Here is a 21,191-nt window from a genome sequence, read left to right on the forward strand (position 1 = left end):
CTGCACACAGTTTTTCAAGGTACTTAGATCTTATGTTTTAAGGGTTTTTAGAGCTTTATGTTACTTGTTATATGTTACACTACTAATAGGATAGAGTGCAACTTTACTGTCCACCAGAGCGGAAAGCATGATAAAAAAAAGGTGCCATGTTGAGTTTTTTTTGTAAACAAATCCGTTTTTCACCAAAGCAGACTGGTATCAGGTCTTATTTAGGCCTAACACATGTGCTGCATTTATTTCCTTCCTCATAAAACGTGTGCAGCACATAAAGTGCATGTGCACTAGTGGAACGTGACATACAAACAAAACAGGGACAGCTCATGCCAACATTGCTCCACAACACTGCTAGTGGTCAAAAACTGCACAGGATACCTTTAACAGCCTAAAGAATACGCTCATACATACCAAATAATCAGTATTTGACTGATTATTTCTGAAATGACCCTCTGTGTTTGTGTATTTGTGTACCTGGTCGGCGAACTTGGTGGTGTAGTGCTGCAGACGGCTCTGGTTGTCGGTCTGTTCGCACATCTGAACCAGGATGTCAAAGTCACAGTACTTCTCAGCCAGCGCTGCGACCCACTGGTACTGACCCAGCTCCACTGCAACACACAGCACAAACACAAACCTGCTCACACACACATATTCACTGTTACTGTCCACTGTTGTTTTTTGTATTTTTTAAATCCACTTTTTAACAATTTTTAAATAAATCAAATTTTTTAGGAGGATTGTTCCTCTAATATCAATCTTAGATGTTTTAGTTTTATAGGCTGTTTTTTTTTTATGTATTTGAGTTGTCTTATGTCATCTTCAGTGTATCTTGCTGTATTTCCTGCAAAGTTTACTGTTTAAAATTTACATATCAATCTACTGGTAGTGTTTTTAGGTTTTTTTTCAAATAATGAACATATCTGGGTGAAAAAAAGGCTTCATCAGTCAGGCTCTAGTTTGTGATGCCTACAAGTTGACTATCTATAATTCTGTCATTCTGCTTTTAATACTGTAATTTTGCTTTATTGGTCTACTCTGTAAACAGACAACATATATTTTCTGTCTGTCTGTCCAGAAGAGGGATCCCTCCTCTGTTGCTCTTCCAGACATTTCTTCCATTTTTCCCTGTTAAATAGTTTTTTAGGGAGTTTTTCCATATTTGGATCGAGGATGTTGTATTATATACAGACTGTAAAGGCCCCTGAGGCTAAAATGAGATTTTGGGCTACATAAATAAAATTGACTTAACACTCACATAATGGGGCCAGCAGCTCGGAGCGGCGCTGGCTGTACTCCATTTCTAGGCTGTTGTAGCGCTCCTGTTGGGCCCCTGGGGGCCTCTGCTGCTGCAGGGAAGTCAGCTGGGCCACATAGCCGCCCAGGTAGATGTCCAACAGCGCCACCAGCTGCTCACACAGGGCGCTGCGCAGCTCTGAGTCAGCATGTGGGTACACGGAGCGCAGGATGATCTCGTGTTGACGGGAGATGACGGTGCGAATGCCGCCGACGCCGCCTGACGCTGCAGGAGAAAAGGTTGTAGATTATAAATGATCATAAACAGCTATTTCTACAGGTAACAAACCAACACTTGTGAAAGATGACATTGTGTTACCTGTCCATGGGATGTACTCGGGCTCTGTAGCGGCGTTTTCAGAAGCTCTGTACATAGAGGCCTTAGTCTCTCTGTACTGACCTGCAGCCTGAAGCATGTCCTGCACACACGCACACACACACACACACACACACGGGATACATGTTTAGAAACATTTTACATTTCCATAAATTATAAAAAATTCACACAACAGAGGGTTTAATGCCAGCCGTATCGAATTCAATTTCATTTTTACAACACAATATCATAAAAAGCGATTTAAAATTAAAGCTGCAAGCAGCGTTGAACGGGCCCTCGCGCCTCTGCGCACGTCGGGCTGCAGTGCAATCAAAGGGCTTCTGTCACGCGCATGAAGATGTCTTCAGACCCAGGCTGTTTTCAGACAGTGCTAGAAGGAGATAAACATCACTTCCTTCGTCCACTGTTTTGCCCGCTGTTGGGGCTGCTTCGCTGAAATTTCGTGGGGGGCGCTATTCAGCCAGTTTGCATCACTAATGGAATATTGTCATGTAGACGTGTTCAGGCCGGGACTCTTATCAAACAGACTGTTTGGTGCAGACTGGAGCATTTACAATAAAGTTAGAGCAACTTCCTCTGTCATGGAGAAACATGACAGTGTGAAGATGAGAATTTTCTGAAAGGTGAGACACGTCTGTCTTGCTCACACCTGTGTAATCAAAATCATGCAAGTTTTGGGCCCATTCACTTGAATTTCAATTCGTAAATTGAAAACTCTTGATGAGTTTGTGTGTAAAACAAATTAATTTCCTAATATTCGTCAAGTCTATTTTTGGAAAAGTAAAGACTTTTAACCCACATGACCTGGTCAAAGTTTGATTGAAATGTTAATCTCTGTTAGTGACACGCTGTCTGCCCATGACTTGTACTTACAGCAGTTTGTTTACTTTGTCTTAAACGAGACATAAAATTTTGCAATTAATCCACTGTTCATATGCCTGCCGAACCGTGGGGGGCGATCCGTACGGATCACGGATCAACTATGATCAGTTATACCACTAGTTAAGACTTGTTGTTCTAGTTACTAATAGATTATTACTGAATATACGGCTCAGCTTAAAAACGAACTAAAGAAACTGTCAGAAGCAAGCAGCCAGACCTCCTGCACACTAATCATACAACATCAACAGATGACTGAACAACCACTCAATTAAAAACTGGATCAATTCCACATGAATGAGTGAGTCCAGACAGCTCACTGTAACTCCAACAAGCAAACTACCCACAACAGCTTATATAGATATATATATATCTCTGCTGCATTCTTGTTAAGGAGATAAATTCACACAACAGCAGAGAGAGAAGCTGTATCTGACTCACGTTATCTGATGTCTTCTTCTTTCTTTCATGGTGATGAAGTATTCATGTCATAACATCCATTTGTGGCTGTTGGTCATCTTGTTTGTTAGTTAACAGAACTTTATGGCTGCTGCTTAACCAGTCTGATATCATTAGCATCAATGACAAACGAGCTAAATCTCCTGGTTGTTTCTCTCTCCAGCCGCTCCCCAGCAGTGTCCTGCTGCTGCTGCGCTGCACAGTCCAGATCATTTCTCCCATTTGCTTAACAACAGTCCTTAAGAGTCCTTCCATGGATGTATAAAGAGTCCTTCAGGCTGCTACAACAAGCCAGCCGTTGCGTTGGCTAACACAAGGAGCTATCTACTGCTGCTACTCTGCCTTACAGTGGAGAGAATTGAAGATGAATTCTGGAAACTATCATTGGACCAACTCAATGTCAATATTGCATTCTGGTTGTTGATTGGTTAGGGAGGCCGTCCTCCCTTGGAGCATCATTTTACGTGTCTCTTCCAAAGAAGAGAGAAAAAATATGTTGTGAATAATACTGAAATTTGGTAATGGTTTATTTCAACCAAATATTCTTTTTTTATATTTTGATCTCCCTCTTGCCTCTCAAAAAATAGGAGGATCAACCTCCTCTGCCTCTATGGACCAGCCTCCACTGTGTGTGTGTGTGTGTGTGGTACCCCCCCCAAGCCAAATCTTACATTAAAAATCATATTTTTTTGTAGGAAATTTCGTTGCAATTCCATTGATACAGGTTTGAAAGTGGTCAGACTTATAGTTTAGACGTCAGAAGCCTCTGTTTGACACAAAGTTCATGCCTCCCCATTGCTTTACATTGTAAGGGTGATGTGGCACTGCAACTTTCGGGGCTTATAAAATCCAAACCGTTCGAGTTATTACAAAGTCTTTAACACCTTTTTTCAGCACAGTGTCATAAGTCATGTATCAAAGTTTGAAATCGATACCATTAACGCCCCTGCAGGAGATAGCATTTGTTCGGGGGCCAAAATTGAGGCAAAGTCTTATATTGACAGACTAATTGCAGACTTCCTATAGGATTCAGGTCAGGGGTGTCAGCATATGACTTGTAGGTCTTGAGACACATAATTGAGTTTTGGTTTGATCTCTCTACAACATTCCAATGGGCTGTGGTGGCCATTTTAGTTACATAGGTGGCACTAGAGAACACATTTTGGCACTTTGGAGGTTAATTTTTAGATTCTATCAAATTTTTCACCAGACCTGATGTGCGTGCCAAATTTGGTGACTTGTTGAGCATGTTTAGGCAGTCAAATTATGGTTTGATGTCTCGTAATAATAAAGAAAGAAAGAACAAACAAATAAACACACGTTCACAGCACCTTCGGTGCTCAGGCCCTAAAAAATAATTTATAGCATAAATAAAGAAAGACAGCATGCATACATGAACACCCATACACACATACACACACACACACACGCTAAAAGCTAAATTAAATAAAAATGTCTTAAGCTTATTCTTAAAAGAAGATAACGTTGGTGAAAACCTCAATTTAGCAGGAAGGATGTTCCCAGCTTTAAACTTTTAAACTGCATCACCATAATTTGATTGCACCCTGTGAATTAGGAGGAAAGTTTGTCCTGTGAACTAAGAACTTTGCTGGGTTAATAAACTGGGAGCAGGTCAGATATTAAGTTTGGAGCAAAACTTTACAGTCAATCATGTAATGAGCAGGGAGCCAGTGGAGTTGAGTCGGGGTGATATGATTACTCTTTTTGATCCTGGTTGGGACGCGGGCAGCTGCATGAAGCCATTGGACGGCTTTTACAGAAAAAAAGCGACAAGCATGTTACAATAATCTCTCCTGCTGGTGACAAAAGCTGGAACAACTGTTCCTGTGTTCAACTGAGACAGAAAGAAACTAATTTTAGAAATATGTCTGAGGTGATGGAAGGCTACTTATTGTGGTGATGTTGCTGATGTGTGAATAAAATTCTAAATTAAGATTCAAGTCAGCATCAACAATAACTTCCAGGTATCTTGACTTGTTCAGTGGTTGTTAGAGATAGAGACATCCAGAACGAGGGGCATCGTCTTCCCTGTGGTGGTTCACAGCACTCCTCATGAAATAATTGAAGTGTTGAACATAATAAGATATTTTGTAACTCCAAAATTACATTTTTATACAGCGTGATTTTCAGGGACAGGGTGAATGTTGGAACCTGAGGTCTGCAACTCTCAGTTCTGAAAATCTTTATAAATTATTTTTATTTGAGAGCAAGAAAGCCATCACACAGAAGTGGCTGCAGGCAAACTCTCCATCAAAGGACGATTGGACTGCAATTATCAATGAAATACACTGTATGGAGAAACTGACCTTTTCCTAAAGACTATGATCTGAACAACATAAATACTGGAAAACATGGACTACATACTTTATGAACAGGGCTTGAAATTAACTTTTTTGATCACCAGCCAAAACGTTTTTCTTGACATATACCAGATCATGAGAGCCATTCAATCCATTTCAACATAAGTATTAGTAAAAATAAGAGATATAGCATAATCAATCTCCACCAAATGGTTCATCTTGTAATTTCCAGACAGATTATGTTTTTTTCTGGATAAAATACAAGCCACTCACGACCATCTGGCATCAAATGTCCTCATTTCCTCTTCTCCCGTCCTTTGTTTTCTCTTCGTTCTTCCTCTTCTGCTCATTTGGGTTTTTGCCCCACTCAAAAATTGCAGTCGATTTTACCAAACGCTGGTTGTATTACACGTCATGACATAGTGGTCATGGGAAATGAAGGATCAGCCTGATTTTTCTGTTTCTGCAGCCTGATTCAAACAGATACTGTGATATTTAGAGCTCAATTCATCATTAGCCATGTTGGTGAGTAACTTTACGTTACCCACCACAGTTAGTTTTAACCTGCATTTGGCCGGTTAGTGGGTGTTAATTTCAGTCCCCCTCTATAAATGTCTATGAGATGTGATTGAAAACCCTTTCTGTACTACCGTGTGACCCGTTCTTTAACCTGAAAACACAAATAAAAACAAAGTTACTAAAAAAAACAAATAATGGGAGTCTTTACCTTAATGATGTTGTTGACTGTGAGAACGACCTCGGCCCACTGCACAGAGTCGACCGGATTCTCCTTCAGACTCCGCTCCTCCTCCTCCAACAGACAATCAAACACCGAGGAGATCTGAGACACCTGCGAGTGCACCGAAACCGAAAACATTTAACTCACTGCTGATCCGACTTCCAAACACGTATGATCACATCAGAGCTGTTGCGCAGAGAAACAATCACCTCTCTGAAGAAGACGTCCGCAGGTGTGAGGCTGGGCGGCACGACGGCGTTGTTCCTCTGCAACGCGACGCCGATGGCCCGGTTAACCAGCTCACCGTGCTTGGTGTGGTGGTTCTTCAGCACCATGGCCACCTGCAGCTTCTCAGCATGTTCACACAGCAGCAGGCGCGTTGCCATGGGAGACGAACGCACCGTCACCTGACTGAGTCGGTCCAGCAGACCCACCTGAGAGAGAAGGACGGGGACATTTTAGAGAGAACTGTACTGATCCTTGACTTGTCTCCTCCATAAGGTTCTACTATCTTCCCTAAGAAGGTCAAAAACATGTTTTTCTTCTTGTTCCTTCAGTTGGATGTTGTTCTCTTCTCTGTGCAGAATGATATATATGCAAAGTTTGTTTTCACATTCATCTCCTATGTGAATCTATGCAAATCTAACTAACTAATTCTGTATCGTGGTCCAGTATTCAACTTACACAAGTGTGATGTAGAAACTTGAAGCCTCCAGTGGACTTTACAGTGAAGCAGGAGACATCATGTGTCCAACAGTTTAAGTTTTGAAATGAACAATATTTGTATATTTATAGATTCTGTACGTTTTAATGAAGGAGTAGTAGATGTCATTTTAAGGATTTTAACAATATAATTAAACCTATTTATGGAAAAACCATATCAGACATTAATTATTATTCCAAGCAAAGCAATTTAAAATGTCTTAAAGCATCTTAAATCTTTAGGTTTTAAGTGAAACCTGAAAAGTCAAACCTTTGGCCAAAGAAGAACTGAGCAGTTTTGGATGCAATAGCACCACCATGTGGACATTTTCAATCACATCTCCTGTATCCATTCCATTAATGTCAATGAGGACAGATTAAATATCAGAAACACTTCTCAAAATAAAGCAACACCAGCAGAAACTACAGTCTTAAAAACTACAAAGTTGAATCAACAGCTTTCTGAAACAGTTTCAACAAATAATTATCATTACCTTAATGGCCGCATTCGTTTAAGCTATATGTACCTCATAAACTTACAAAAAAGTGTTTATATATACATGGTAAATATGGAATTTCTCCTGATACAGAACAAAAATGCAAAATCCTTAAATATTATGGCAAGAAAGAGAAAATATTTAAGACTTTTGTAAATTTAATTTCTGACTTTTTACTCTGCCCCTTCAACCTGAGCGGAGGTGTCAACAGCCAGAATAACTGAACTTTAAAATGTAACACCTGTCTGTGTGTGTGCTTGTGTGTGTGTGTGTGTCTGTACCTGCAGCAGGAAGTCCATGAAGCAGCCGTGGGCCTTCATCTTGTCCTCCAGCTGGTGGAGGATGATGAGAGAGGTGAGAGGGAAGCCGGCACTCTCTGGAAGAACAGACACACACATTTGAATGAAACAGTACAAACCGGTTTAAATGAGCTGTTCAAACACTTTCATCATAAAGTCCACTAATAAACATTACATATCGATACAACTCAAGATATCTCGTCTTCAATCAGAGGCTCTAGTGGCATCTGTGTGATGGGTCTCATAAGCAGTCCAACATAATAAAATGATATTTTAAACTGAGGAGAAATGCTACAGCTGACACATTTAAGTGAAGCATTTAATTTTAGGCTTTTTAAGGGTTGGTCTATAGCTTTTGTCACTCTCCCTCGTTCCTCCTCACCATCGGGGACAGATTCGGCCCAGCGGGGGTCGGAGGCCGGGTAGTCGTCCACCAGGTCTAGGTTGATGCGGGTCACCATGCCGTCCAGCTCGGCTCCCTCCTCCCCATCACCATCAGCAGGGAAGAGCTCGTCTGTAACAGTCTGAGCCCCGACCAGGTCGTTACTGAGAAAGGAAAGGAGGTCATGTTTTATTTATAGTATTTACAATTTTTCTTAAAGTAATAAATGAGGCCTGAGCTACATAAAAGATTATTCCAAACATCTTTTACCAAATGTGACGACAATTTCCTTTTAAAAGTTTAAAAGGAATATATATATATATATATATATATATATATATATATATACATACACACACACACACACACACACACACATATATATATAAAAACATACCGACAGAACTGCAGGAAAGCCGCCTTCAGCAGTTTGGTTTTGTCCTCCTGAGCTACGGGTTCGGCTCTGGTCGGCGTCTCCATGGCTGAAACCTTCAACAGAGAGTCAAAATTATTAACATATTTTTAGATTTACAAATGCATATGAAGAGAATTCAGTGCCATTTCCTTTGTTTCTTTTATTTTTTGTAACTAGTCAGGTAAAAACCAAATTCCAATGTGTGAAAGGTGTTGACATACAAGTATTGTGAAAGGCTGAAGCAGCGTTCGAATTACAGGGAGCCAGAGGGGCTTATCTCCGCTAGAAGAGACCTGAGGTCTCAAAATCTGGAGTTTGGGGGGGGGGGTCTCGAAAAACTGATAAATAACCACTAACATTTCTAATGCTGCAATCAGTTATATAATACATATATAATATCTTATTGAACTCTAATGTCATGTCCTCTGTCATTTAAAGTGTGTGTCCTGCCCTGATCAGAGTGGCTGACTTTAACTTCGAACAATAATGTGTCTGTGTGTGTTGTGTGTGTGTCACATGATTGCAGGGTGTTTTTCATGTATCATGGCTGTTTCACCCTAAATGGTTTTGTGTGCCTATAGTGTTATTATTATGTGTCAGATCAGTGATTGTCAGATCTCTCTCATTATTTCTGTCATGCATTAAGGCTGAGTATCGCCTCTCTGTCTATTAGAAAGCAGTGAAGACTTCACTGCTCGTCTCAATCAAACACATTTAACCACAAGTCCAAGATTTTGGAATAGAGTGGATGTAGGAAACGCCTTCCAGTAGCAGTTTTTCCACACAATGGCAAATTAAGAAACAGGCCCAAACTTTACATTTTCATATTTCTCTTTTTTTTTTCTCTCTCTCTCTTTATTATTTGGTGTTAGAGGAGGCAAAAGCCTGATAAAGTATTTCTCACTTTCCCTCCCTGGGCTGAAGTCTTAGTATCTGGTAAAATAATTATCAGCTTCCTGTACATGCTGCATTAATTATGATTGTTTTGAGCTAAGAGGCAGTAAAATATCCTTCTTTCTCTTCCAGTTTTTGTCTAAAGTCTTTTCCTCCATTCGTCCTGAAGCTCATCAGACACTGTGTTTTGTTTTTGTTGTTTTTTTTTTTTTACCTCTGGAGCTGCAGCCAGCGAGGAGCACAGCGAGTCCTCCATGGTCTCCGGTAGAATGGAAGCGCTCTCTCTGGCCACCACTGCCACAAGGCCACTGTTCTGGGAGAAAAACACCGGCAGGTTAGCGCAGCAGCCTCCTCCACGTACACCATCACCTGAGGAGACAGAGAGGGAGATGTCAACACAGATATGCAGAGACATTTATTGTTTGTTCTTCATATGTGTGTAATTATTAGATCTTTCTCTCATGGGTCTGTTCGTGCCGGAAGTCTGCAATTTCTTAACATGCTCATTTAAGTCCAGATTAAACAGCACTTCAAGAGTATCTAATTTGATTTGATCATTGAAAAGTGGGCGTGCAATAATGAATCTGAGCTAAAAGTTGAAGATTGATTGATGGGTGGATGTGATGATATTATTGGTTGAAATTGGTTGATTTGAGTCAACGTAAGCACGCATATTTTGTTTTACAGGAAGTAAACATGATTGGATTTTGAAATAAGAATACAAAGAAATTGATTTTCATATTCATATATTGTTAAATAGGTGCAGAATATAACCAGGGATGTGATCTAAAAGGGTTAAAAAGGCATTTTTCATTTAATCTTGACTTTAATCAAAACTAAAAACTGTGTTGTACAAATGCGGGTCTCAAAATTATTATTAGCAACCTCTGAGCTACATGTATGTGATGTTACAAGTTTACATGTGCTACAGTTGTTTTATAATTAATAAAAGTATCTTCCAACCTGCCTCCTATTTTTAATACAACCCAGAACACCATGTGTAAATTAAACTAATAATAAAAATAATAATAAAGCCAATTAAGTTTTCAATATGACTTCTCACTCATAAGGAGATAACAGGAAGAGATTTCTTGTATCAACAATGTTTTTCTGCCAGCCTGTCGAAATAATAAATGATAAATGAGCAATCTTTCCCTAATTTTGAAGCCAAATGTGTCCAGAAAAAGATGCTGTGGTTATTCTTCCCCAATAAAGTTAAAAAAAAAAATAATATAAGTAATATATTATTTTATTATAATGCTTGAATCCAGATTATATAACTTGAACAAGTCATGTCCATAAATGTTCTTTCATCAAGATTATAAACAGTAACAAAGCACTCTTACCAACTTAGAAATCTATGGATTAAAAAGTTCAGACCGCTTTATTAATTTTTATATTCATGATTATGTATTTAATGTGTTTTATTCTCTCTCAGTTTCTTGGTTGTAATTAATTGTAATATAATTCAGTAATCAAGCCTTTCAAGATCATTTGAAGTCTTGCATAATTCCATCTCTCTCCATGCTGTAAAGTTAAAGTGAATTATTTCTAATCTGATTCTTGACCTGTTATTGTCCTTTAAAACCAAAGATGAAGACAGAGTTCATTTTCTGTCATAGACACCTCAGGTTTCTGTTAACGAGTCTCACCAGCTGAGTTGAAGCTGATTTTCTCATCAGGTAGTCCTCCCCTGCTGGTTCCCGTGGAGCAGGCGAACACCAGCTCCTCGTTGTAGAGGAAGGCGGTGGAGCCGGGGGACCGCGGGACCACCAGCCGGGTGGCCTGCAGGGCCTCCTCATTCTAAAAGGAAATGACACATCAGAGTTTTATTTTAAAATATTAGGACTGGAACAACATTAGTGAGTTTCAAATCTCTATATGTTGATTTTTTTTAAATCAAACAAGTTGCTGCGTGTATGCAGTTAGCCTTTATGGTGCTCATTAAAACAACTTATAAGTTTGTCTACCACTTCCTTCATTTACATCTCATGGAATCTAGTGATGTAGATAGTTTTAGTTTCATGTGCCCAGGTTTGGAGAAATTCCAGTACAATAAAGATGAAGGAAACTCAGTTTGTGGTGCTCACAGCATTAGTCTTGATGATCCAAAGAACAAGCTAAACAGTTTCCATAGGAACCATTTCTTCAGTAGAAGATGGTTATAATTAAATGATGTGTCTGGCGACTTTCTATATTTGTCTTATCATCTACAAATCTCATGTGCAGAACCAAACCAGCAAAGAACTCATCCTTCTAACAAGTATTGTGTGTGCGTATCCAAAGCCTGATATATCTTATTCCTCTGTGCCGTAGACCTCTGTTGTTATCCAGAAACTATTAAAAACACATCAGTGAGTCACAGCGCTGCACTGGCTGACATGTCCCTTCATTATGAGAAGTTTGGTCATGTTAGTTTGTTTAGAAACGGCTCTAAAGACGAATATCAGCATCACGTTTTCAGTCTCTGGAGAGTAGTTCTGTGCAAGGCAGACGCCACTGAGCATGTGTGTGAATGTGGTTCTGTTTACAGCTTCTCTAGCTTATTGTGCTACATATCACAACCTTTTGACTTTGTACTTAAGTTATTTAAAATGTAGTACAAACTCTTCACAATGAAGGAACATGTCACCCAGTGCAGCGGTGTGGCTCACTGATGTGTTTTAATAGTTTTTGGACAACAACGGAGGTCTACGGCACAGAGGAATAAGATATATCAGGCTTTGGATACACACACAATTACTTGTTAGTCAGTTCATTGTTGGTTTGGTTCTGTAAATGAGATTTGTTGACAATAAGAAAAGCATATTCACCTCAAAAAACTCAAATAACCGCAAATAAAATAACTGCAAATAACCAAAACTACTACACTGTACTATAGATAATAAGGTAAGAAACGTTTTGGGTGAACTGACCCTTTAATAGAAGAAGACGATGAGTCTGAGCCCCTTTGACTGACACTCTAAACTGATTTGAATCCACCCCTGCAGTATCAGGATCAGAGGCGGGATCGGGACTGACCTGGAACGGAGCGCTGTATTTGGTGACCTCCACGGTGAACTGGTCGGAGATGGCGGCTCCGTGGTCCTGTAGGGTGACCAGGCAGAAGTAGGCCAGGCAGGGACTGTCTGCCGGGTGCCAGGCTGCAGCCAAAACCACCAGGCCGGCTCTGAAAAAAACATACAACGAAGCACTCAGTCACACCTGAGCTATAATCTGTAAAAAAAAATGATGAATAGTAATACACAGATATCCTGTAAAGTGACATCAGTAAACTAAATACTGCTCATGTTTATATGGAACCCCATGTTGAAGAAGTATAATCACGCATATCACATGTTCAAAAAGTGTTAAAGTACATTTTGATTCATTGATGATAGTTATATAGTGTATGTTAACAGATTATAATACACATGTGAGTCACTCTTTGAGATTTATGTATTTCTGAACGAGTTTTCATTCTCTATTTCCTTTAATTGTTCATTATTTTAAGATGTTCGATCACACAATTTTTAAAAAGTTATTATTTAAGCCTCATGTTGTTCATCTGTTTACAGCTGTCTGTATATTTACTGTTGTTTTTCCATTCCAATGGCCTAAACAACATGGTTTGTCTCTGGAGTGACTCTAATAGGTATTTATTAAATGTTCTGCGAGTTTGTTAGATATTAATAAAACAACATTGATCATATTGATATGAAAGGTGGATTTTTAGATGAAAGTTCTTGCTGAACTCAAGATATAAACAAGACAATTTCATGTTTTGTTTTACATGCAAACACACACACACACACACACACACACACTCACTGGCTGAGCTTCATATCCAGGTACGCCACATTCACTCCCTCCTTCATCTCCTCGTAGTTGCTCTCTGACCCCTGGTGGAAGAGAAATGTGGAGAAATCCTTTAATGTCTTACAACGACATTTTCTGTATTGAAGGTCTTAATGTTATACAGACATTTAAAGGCTAATCTAATCAATATGGCTGCTGATCTACAGCATAAATGATGGAATGCAAGAATTTTATTGAGGATTTGGTTCAGGTTAGGGCTGAGCAATATATCAATATATTGATATCATGATATGAGAGTATATATCTTGAGAGTTTGGATATCATGATATGGTGATATGTCAGAAGTGTTGTGATGTAATTTTCTGAACTTACCAGACTGTTTTATTATTTTCATTTACCCACTTAGTCATTATATCCACATTACTGATGATTATTTATCAAAAATCTCATTGTGTAAATATTTTGTGAAAGCACCAATAGTCATCCCTACGATATTGTTGAAATATCAATATTGTGATATTTGGTCAAAAATATCATGATATTGGATTTTGTCCGTATCGCCCAGTTCAGGCTTCTGGATTCTGTTCCAAAAGTAGAAAAATCTCATTCGAAATCCTGTTGACATTTGTCATAAACACACATCCAGCCTTGGAACAGAGTCTTTCTTAACAGGATGTCATGTCGCTCGCTCCATATGTTTAGAAAAGGACGGTAATTAAAACATAAATAAAGACGTCTGTAATAGTAGCAGGACAGAGAGGATTGAACAGTGTAGAAGAGAGAGAGTGTAGAGATTAAAGAGTTAGAAAATTAACTTTAGATCAGAGTGTTTGAGAAACTACGGACGAAATCAAGTTATGATGATGTAACAACCTGCGCTGCTGTACCAGTACATTTTCATGGGAGCTGTAGGTTGTTGTATGATAAAAAATTAACTTGTTTACTTGTAGGTTTAAACTTCTCAGAGCGGGTGCTGTAGTGGAGCCGATTTGTTTTAGAATATGGAAAATAAACTCTAGGAACACACTTTAAGAGAAGCTGGTGGAGCGGAGGCGAGCCCAGACGTGATACATATATGGTATAAAGTACTTTCTTTTTGGTATGAAGCGCTCCTGTACAATACTGAACTCAACATAATATTGATACACTAGATCTTCTGCATCCTTGTACTGACCCAGATAGCGTCAGCGATACTCTCCGTCAGAGCTCTCTGGGCGTCCCAGCTGAGGATCTGGTGCTCCGAGCTCTCGTCCACTTCCCATTTACTCAGACTGGAGCTGGTCAGCGTGTACAGACAGCTGGCTCCGCCCACCCACAGCACGCTGTGCAGCTGGAACGAAAACAGAGGTAGTTAGGCCGACGAGGTTTAGAGATCAAAACGTTCAGTCGCTTAATTCATTAACGTCGAACCCTCCAAACCTTCTTATCTTTATAACTCTCTGGTGACCATTAACGATCCTCTACACAGGGGCGATCAAGAAAGACCAAGAGAACAACAACGGAAATATTTCAACCCACTAACTTCAATGCAGGATTTTTTTTCTTCTCGACCAAAAACATTTTTATTTTCTGTGTTTAACTTCAATTCATAAACAGATCAGCACATTCTAGGCCTCGTAAAGTTATCGTCACCAGAAGCTTTACTCCAATCTAAGCTTTGTTGTAGAGCTGCAACGATTAATTGATTTCTATAAAAAATACAATGATTACATTAATCAGACTATTTTGATAATCAAGTCATCAAAAAAAAAGTAAAAATTCTCTGATTCCAGCTGTTTAATTTGAATATTTTTAAGGTTTCTTCGATTTTCTATGACAATAAACTGAATATTTTCAGGTTGTGGACAAAACAAGACGTCACTTTGGACTTTGGGAAACAATGATTGACATTTTTTGGACCAAACAACTAATCAATTAATCAATAATGAAAATAATCATTAGTTGCAGCCCTACTTTGTTGTCACAGTGCCAGCCTTGTTCAGGGCAGGAACATTTTTTTTTATGTATTTGTCAGAGTATGTAAAGGTGTTTTATTATAATTTTGTTCCATTTATTTATTTCTAATCTCGTGTAACCACAGCAAATGAAATAATCCACTCTGCACCGAGAAGAAGAACCATCCCATAAAAATTTCAACTCCGTCCATTTAGTGCAATTTGTTGATCATCAGAAATATAATATTAAAGCCATTAATTAATCAAAAACACCAAATATTCTCTGGATCCAGCCTCTCCACGTGTGGATTTGCTGCTTTCCTCTTTGTTTTTTTTCACCATTAACTTCACCCACTCAGCTTTACGTGTTTTGTCTTCACATTACTCACTGTGTCGTTAGCCGGCGGGGAGAGGATGCCGAACAGGCTGGAGACTCTGCGTCCGATGCCGGACAGCATGCCCTGGCCCTGCTGCAGAGCTCGATACTGCAGCTTTCCAGAAGAATCCGCACCCGCTCTCAACAGCCGACTCTTTTCTGAGGACAGGACGAAGCTGCCACCCTGAGAGAAGACAGAGGTAAAACTACAGTTATGATGTTCTGTTTAAAGGGGACATATGGTCTTCTGTTTATTTATATTGTATACTGTTATAAACTATGAACAAAGCACCAAAACGTGAGCCGAACATGTTTAGAAATGCTGCCTGCAAGTCAAAAGTCAGGGCTTCAACCTGCATTGAATACTTCATTTGTGACGTTTTTTCTACCTTGCTGACGAGCTGACATCCCAAAAACAGCCGTGCGTTCTGTAGCCTCGGTTGCTAAGGTTGTTGCTAAGGTTTTTCTATGCGTTGTTCGTGTTGTCCACTCTCATATTTTGGGTCAGATTTCGGCTCCAACATGTACGGATGTATTTCAGATGTTGACATTTCAAGTAAAGATTGAAAAAGTAGTGAAATCCTACGACTATAGTTTGTAGTTTTTTATAGTTTGGCAGAAGTCAGCCATGACGCAGCTTCAGGAAGCAGACCAATCAGAGCAGAGTGGGCTCATCAGGAGGCGGGCCTTAAAGAGACAGGAGCTAAAACGGCCTGTTTCAGACAGAGGCTGAACTGAGGGGCTGCATAAAGGGCCAGTATAAGATAAATAAGGAGTTTTTTTAACTGTAAATCATGAAAAAAATATTCCAGTAGAGCCCCAGAATATAAATATAAAGCTGGAAATGGGCAGAATATGTCTCCTTTGATTATAGCTGAAGGTTTAAACTGGACTGGAGAAGCTTATTTAATCACATTTTCCTCTTTAGTTTGTTCTTAGTGTTGAATTACAAGTAAAAAGGGCTTGTAAAAACAACCCTCATGCAGTCAGTAGTAGCTGCTGATTAAGAGGCTTTAGCAGTGGAGGCTGCCACTGTAATGTAACTTTGATGTCTGTTCTGTAGTGTTTTTTCTATCTGAACATTTGATGCGACTTACTCTGACAGCAACAACAAAGTTGCAGAGGTCTCCTATGTCCACATCTGTCTCGGTGTAGTTGCCCTCCTGGGCCAGGCTGGGCCAGAAGCGAGCCGTTCCCTCCACCGACACGACCAGGACGGAGATGGACTGAACGGCTGCCGTCTCCAGGGGAGCAGCGGACGTCACGGCCACGAGGTCGGCTGTGTAGTTGTACTCGCTGTCAGGCAGCTGCAGCTCCTTACAGACAGACAGCTGCAGGAAAACACAAAAGACAGTTTTAGTTATTGAATCGTAGTCGTTTCCTCTCAGGCTGCGACTCATGATCATTTATATTATTGATTCATCTGTACAGATGTTGGGTCAGGTGCTCTATATTTTAGCTGTGATTTCAACTAGGTCTGTAGTCTGCTGGTCGATTAGTTGGTTGATATGCTCTCGTCTGATTAAATTCTCATTGGTCGAATAATCTCCGTGTTATTTTCATAAGGAGACAAGTGCTACATCAACACCTTTCCAGGATTAATCCATTATTTCCTGCGGCGGGGGGGGGACAGACTAACAGATTACCTGTGAAAACGGGGGTGTATTCAAAACTGCTGGGTGTAACTGTACTCAACGTTGGGCGTTTACTAAACGTACTGAACGTTTGCTGAATCAGTGTTTCTCCTACAATTGTAAAAACAAGAACCCCGCCAGGCCAAAAACATATTTTTTAATGCCAGAATTAACGCCAAATATCCATTCATTCGGAAATATTTAGCGTTTGGGAGTCTCTGTGTTCGGTACGTGAGTCTACCTGTGTGTCGTTGCCTGGGAAACTCTGTTAAGTAATACGGCATCGCGTAGTATGTTTGCGTAGCGAGTGGGAATGAGCGATCGGCAGGAGTGACGGTTGATGCGAGCGGAGCAGAGGTAAAGGTAGTAAGTTGTCTGGCAGTAAATGTACAGTACAGACTACAGTGTGTCAGTTAATAAATGCTAAAAAGTCACGTCTGTTGTTTCCCTAAATGCTGGAAAAGTGAAGGAGGTTAGCTCCAAAGTTAGCAACGATGGGTTAGCCTAACCTGAAGACACAAAACAGAGAAATGTGTGACTGCTGAGTTTACTGTGCACTCTGTCCCGCAACTAATCGATTAGTTGAAGATTATGTACGATTTTAGTCAAACAAGATTTTCTTTGGTTGACTACAGCCCTAGATTTTATTGCAGCAGCTGCTCTTCTTCTACATCAGATATAGGCTAACACTTTTCATACCAGACAGACAGAGAAGGCTGAGTTTTCGTTTGAAGCTGAGTTTAGTTCATTTTGGAAGCACTGTAAAATAAAAATGTGTTGTTTCCAGTTAAAGTAAGTATAACTGCTACTTTACATATTTTTAATGGAATATGTGCACTTTATGTGAGAAGCTGCTTATGTTATGTAGAGAGTCACCGCTCTCAGCAGATAGTCTTTAACCTCAACAAGATTTCTATGTATTTTGCAGCGGCGATGCAAACAGCACATTCATGCAGCAGTAATTATCAAACAAATTAGGTTTCAAATTTGTGCTAAAGAGCATTAACACACACAGCATTTTGCACAGACATCTGTTCACAAATGACGTACACTCACATACGGACAATGCTCATGACTAAAGCAACTATATTGAATCTTCAAAATGCTGAACTCAATATTTATTACAAACTTATTACAAAGTTATTAGTGCAACTTTTTCCCTTCATGATTAAATTGCTAGGCTTGAGCCTAGTTACAGACTGTTGCTTGTAGCTATCCCTGTAGTGCTGTGACTGACAATTATTTTCATTATCGATTAAACTGATTATTTTCTCGATTAATCAATGAGTTGTTTAGTCCATAAAATGTCAGGAAATGATGAAAAATCTCAGTCAGTGTTTTCCAAAGCCCAAGGGGACGTCCCCAAATGTTTTCTCAACAGTCAACAACCCAAAGATATTCAGTTTACTGTCATAGAGGACTAAAGAAACCAAAAAATATTCATACTTGAGAAGCTGGAATCAGAGATTTTGGACATTTTCTTCTTAAAAAAACAAAACAGCAGCTCTACTTTGGTTGAAGAGGACTTTACGGCTGTGTTCTGACATTACCTGCATTAAAAGAAATATCCAAAACTCAAGTAATGTCCAATAAGTCGCACCCTCACAATCATTCAACGACTTTGTGGGTACAGAGGGTGCGTTGATGCAGACGTCAAAGCAAAAAACAAAAAACAAAAACCCCAACAATGGGTTACTGTACCTTGGCCACAGCTGTCTGGCAGATCTTCCAGATGATCAGACTCTCTCCACAAACCATCCAGGCCCATCCACTCTCATTCACCTTCACTGAGATATGGTCATCAGCTAGAGAGACCAACACACACAGAAATGTTCAGTGGTAATACTGGAACATAATACAAACCAGTGACAAACAGAAAACAGTCATACAGCACAGAGTCCTTAAATCACAAAAAAGAACATATTACATAAATGTAACAATCATTTCCCAACAGAGACAAGCTTTTCTTTACCATCAGCCATCGTCAGCGCCTCCATCACTTTGACAGGCAGCGATGAGCCGAAGGTCTGCACATCATAGTTGAGAGATTCTGCAGTCGCGTGGCTCTGCACTCGGGTGGGTGTTGACCTGAGGTGACAGATTTGAAGTGAGACAGCTGCAACTAGTTTGTTGTATTGCTACTGAATTGTACTGTGTTATATTCAAAAGATAGATAGCTAGCTTTAGATGCCTTCAGACCATAGATAGATACAACATTCATTACATGCATGCAGACTAACAGACTAATACATAGCTGGTTTTGTGATTAGTGAGAAATGGAGTTTAAGTAAGTGTATTATGAAGGGATCTTCTAATGAGGGTTTCACAAGTCTGAAAGTGGATTTAAACGGCATTAAGATTTTTGCTACGGTGTCTGACACTTTTTCATAAGTGTAAGTGGTGAAAAAACGGAGAATCAGCTGCTAAATATCATTATATATGTTTCCTTAAATTTCCCATTAAACCCCGAATCGTAAGATAACTCCATGTCGTGTCCACTCTCATTAAGAGGTGGAAAAAACATTAGGAACACCTCTCAGTATAAAACTCATAATTCAACAGTAGCCTCCAGACTTGCCATAAATTGAAGGTAAAAGTTGGGTTTATTGTATTGTTGTTGTATTAGACTTCATTCCTGTGAGACAGGTGGACATAATAAACAGCCAGCTGGGTGTTTATACACAGAAACAACAGTTAAAACGTTACCGGGAAGCCGCTCTCTCACCTAGCCGACAGAGGCGTCCTGCGCGGGGAGAACAGCAGGCTGCCGGCCGCTCCGGAGACGCTCTTCCTCCCGGTGGTCCTGCCCTGCTGCCGGCGGCCGGAGCTCGGGGCGGTGCGGGGGCTAAACATGCCTGCTGTGTGGTACCCTGTCGAGAAATATCTAATAATTTATCAGTAAAAAGCAAAATACATCAACACGATGAATCCACAACATACACCTCTACAAACAGCGCGCGGTACAGTCGCTTGAATTATACGTCATCATCTAGGCCAAGTTTAAAAAAAAAAAAAAAAAACTTTATTAACAACATGACAATTAAAAAAAAAACAATTGCATTGATTTATAGGCATCAGTTAAATAAAAGTTAGTACAATAATAATACAAATAATAACAACAGTTTTTAAAGAGGAATCAGTCATGTAGTCATGAGTGATCTGGTGTTTGTCGTTTTATGATACTCTATATATAGTAAAGTTTTTTGTATTTTAAAGGGCCATCTAGAGCCAGGCATTGCAACTAGTTTAGGCTATAAATATTGTGTTATGTGGCATTAGTTCATGCTATATAGTTGTTTTTTTTATTTTAGTGTCATGCAAAAATTTGGCCCATCCCACTGGGGATTACAAGACACCACTATTTTACAAAACATTGTATTGTATATTCAAAGCATGTGGGGGAAAGGAAAAGAAAAGAAACACAAATAAAACAAAACAAAACAAAACAAGACAAAAATACCAAATTACTTATTATTTTAAATTCATATTTTGTGTGAAACAATTTATTTCTTCAACAGTGCAGTTGAAGTAATTATATTATTTAAATCCTGGGAATTTAAGGTATTGTAATAAATCTGAGTTCAGACAGAAACCAGAACTTATATGGGATAAATGACAGAGACCTCAGAATAATCGACACCAGACCATCAGAGTATCAAGAAAAATAGAAATCTTTATTAAGTAAACACCAATAAAAAGAAGGGGCTTCGGAGTTTCACTAAATAGGATAGTTATGCCACTTGAGGGGGAGTCAGGGCTGGCCACACTATAAAATTTCACACCACCATCCAAAGATGCAAGACACTACAAGAATAAGAGCACATCACCACAACTTCAGGAAATGCCTGGGAGCACACCACAATGCACACAGTGGAGTCGCACGTCTACTTTAAGAAAGAGGGTGGAGCCAATACAAGACCTCCCCCCACCCGGAACCCAACTCAATCCCACCCAGCTTCTCTCCTGTCCCCACGGCAATAAAATACAACAACAAATACACAATACATACAAGTTAAAATATATACTAAACTTGCGTGGTCGACGAGACCCCCCCCCGGGGTCTGAGCTTGTGGCACCGTCCAACTCCCCGGGGAACCACGGCTCCGTCGGACGGCGCAGCAGGGAACGGCGGCGTGCCGGAGGCAGCAGCGAGGTTGAAGAGCAGCGGCGGCGGCTTGCGCTCCTAAAGCCCCAGCCCTAACTAACTAAAGGAGGCAACAGACCTCCCCTCCTAACAC

General features: G+C 39.8%; 1 protein-coding gene across 1 annotated transcript in view; it reads right to left on the reverse strand.

Annotated features, from left to right (window-relative positions):
- Positions 1 to 19,935, reverse strand: part of nup133 (nucleoporin 133) — a 27,488-nt gene extending 7,553 nt beyond the window's left edge. The window contains exons 1-18 of the mRNA XM_044341343.1: positions 19,679 to 19,935; positions 18,926 to 19,041; positions 18,655 to 18,758; positions 16,417 to 16,650; positions 15,333 to 15,503; positions 14,184 to 14,339; positions 13,022 to 13,092; positions 12,233 to 12,380; positions 10,864 to 11,014; positions 9,426 to 9,580; positions 8,300 to 8,391; positions 7,903 to 8,066; positions 7,503 to 7,597; positions 6,232 to 6,456; positions 6,011 to 6,133; positions 1,607 to 1,706; positions 1,250 to 1,513; positions 469 to 602 (exon numbers count right to left, since the gene is read on the reverse strand). Of these exons, the coding sequence (XP_044197278.1) occupies positions 469 to 602; positions 1,250 to 1,513; positions 1,607 to 1,706; positions 6,011 to 6,133; positions 6,232 to 6,456; positions 7,503 to 7,597; positions 7,903 to 8,066; positions 8,300 to 8,391; positions 9,426 to 9,580; positions 10,864 to 11,014; positions 12,233 to 12,380; positions 13,022 to 13,092; positions 14,184 to 14,339; positions 15,333 to 15,503; positions 16,417 to 16,650; positions 18,655 to 18,758; positions 18,926 to 19,041; positions 19,679 to 19,806 (2,631 nt within the window). The 5' untranslated portion in view covers positions 19,807 to 19,935. The remainder of the gene's footprint in view (positions 1 to 468; positions 603 to 1,249; positions 1,514 to 1,606; positions 1,707 to 6,010; positions 6,134 to 6,231; positions 6,457 to 7,502; positions 7,598 to 7,902; positions 8,067 to 8,299; positions 8,392 to 9,425; positions 9,581 to 10,863; positions 11,015 to 12,232; positions 12,381 to 13,021; positions 13,093 to 14,183; positions 14,340 to 15,332; positions 15,504 to 16,416; positions 16,651 to 18,654; positions 18,759 to 18,925; positions 19,042 to 19,678) is intronic.
- Between the last annotated feature and the right edge of the window lie 1,256 nt (positions 19,936 to 21,191).

This window comes from Thunnus albacares, chromosome 3, assembly GCF_914725855.1.
Source record: "Thunnus albacares chromosome 3, fThuAlb1.1, whole genome shotgun sequence".
In the NCBI taxonomy this organism is placed as follows: Eukaryota; Metazoa; Chordata; class Actinopteri; order Scombriformes; family Scombridae; genus Thunnus; species Thunnus albacares.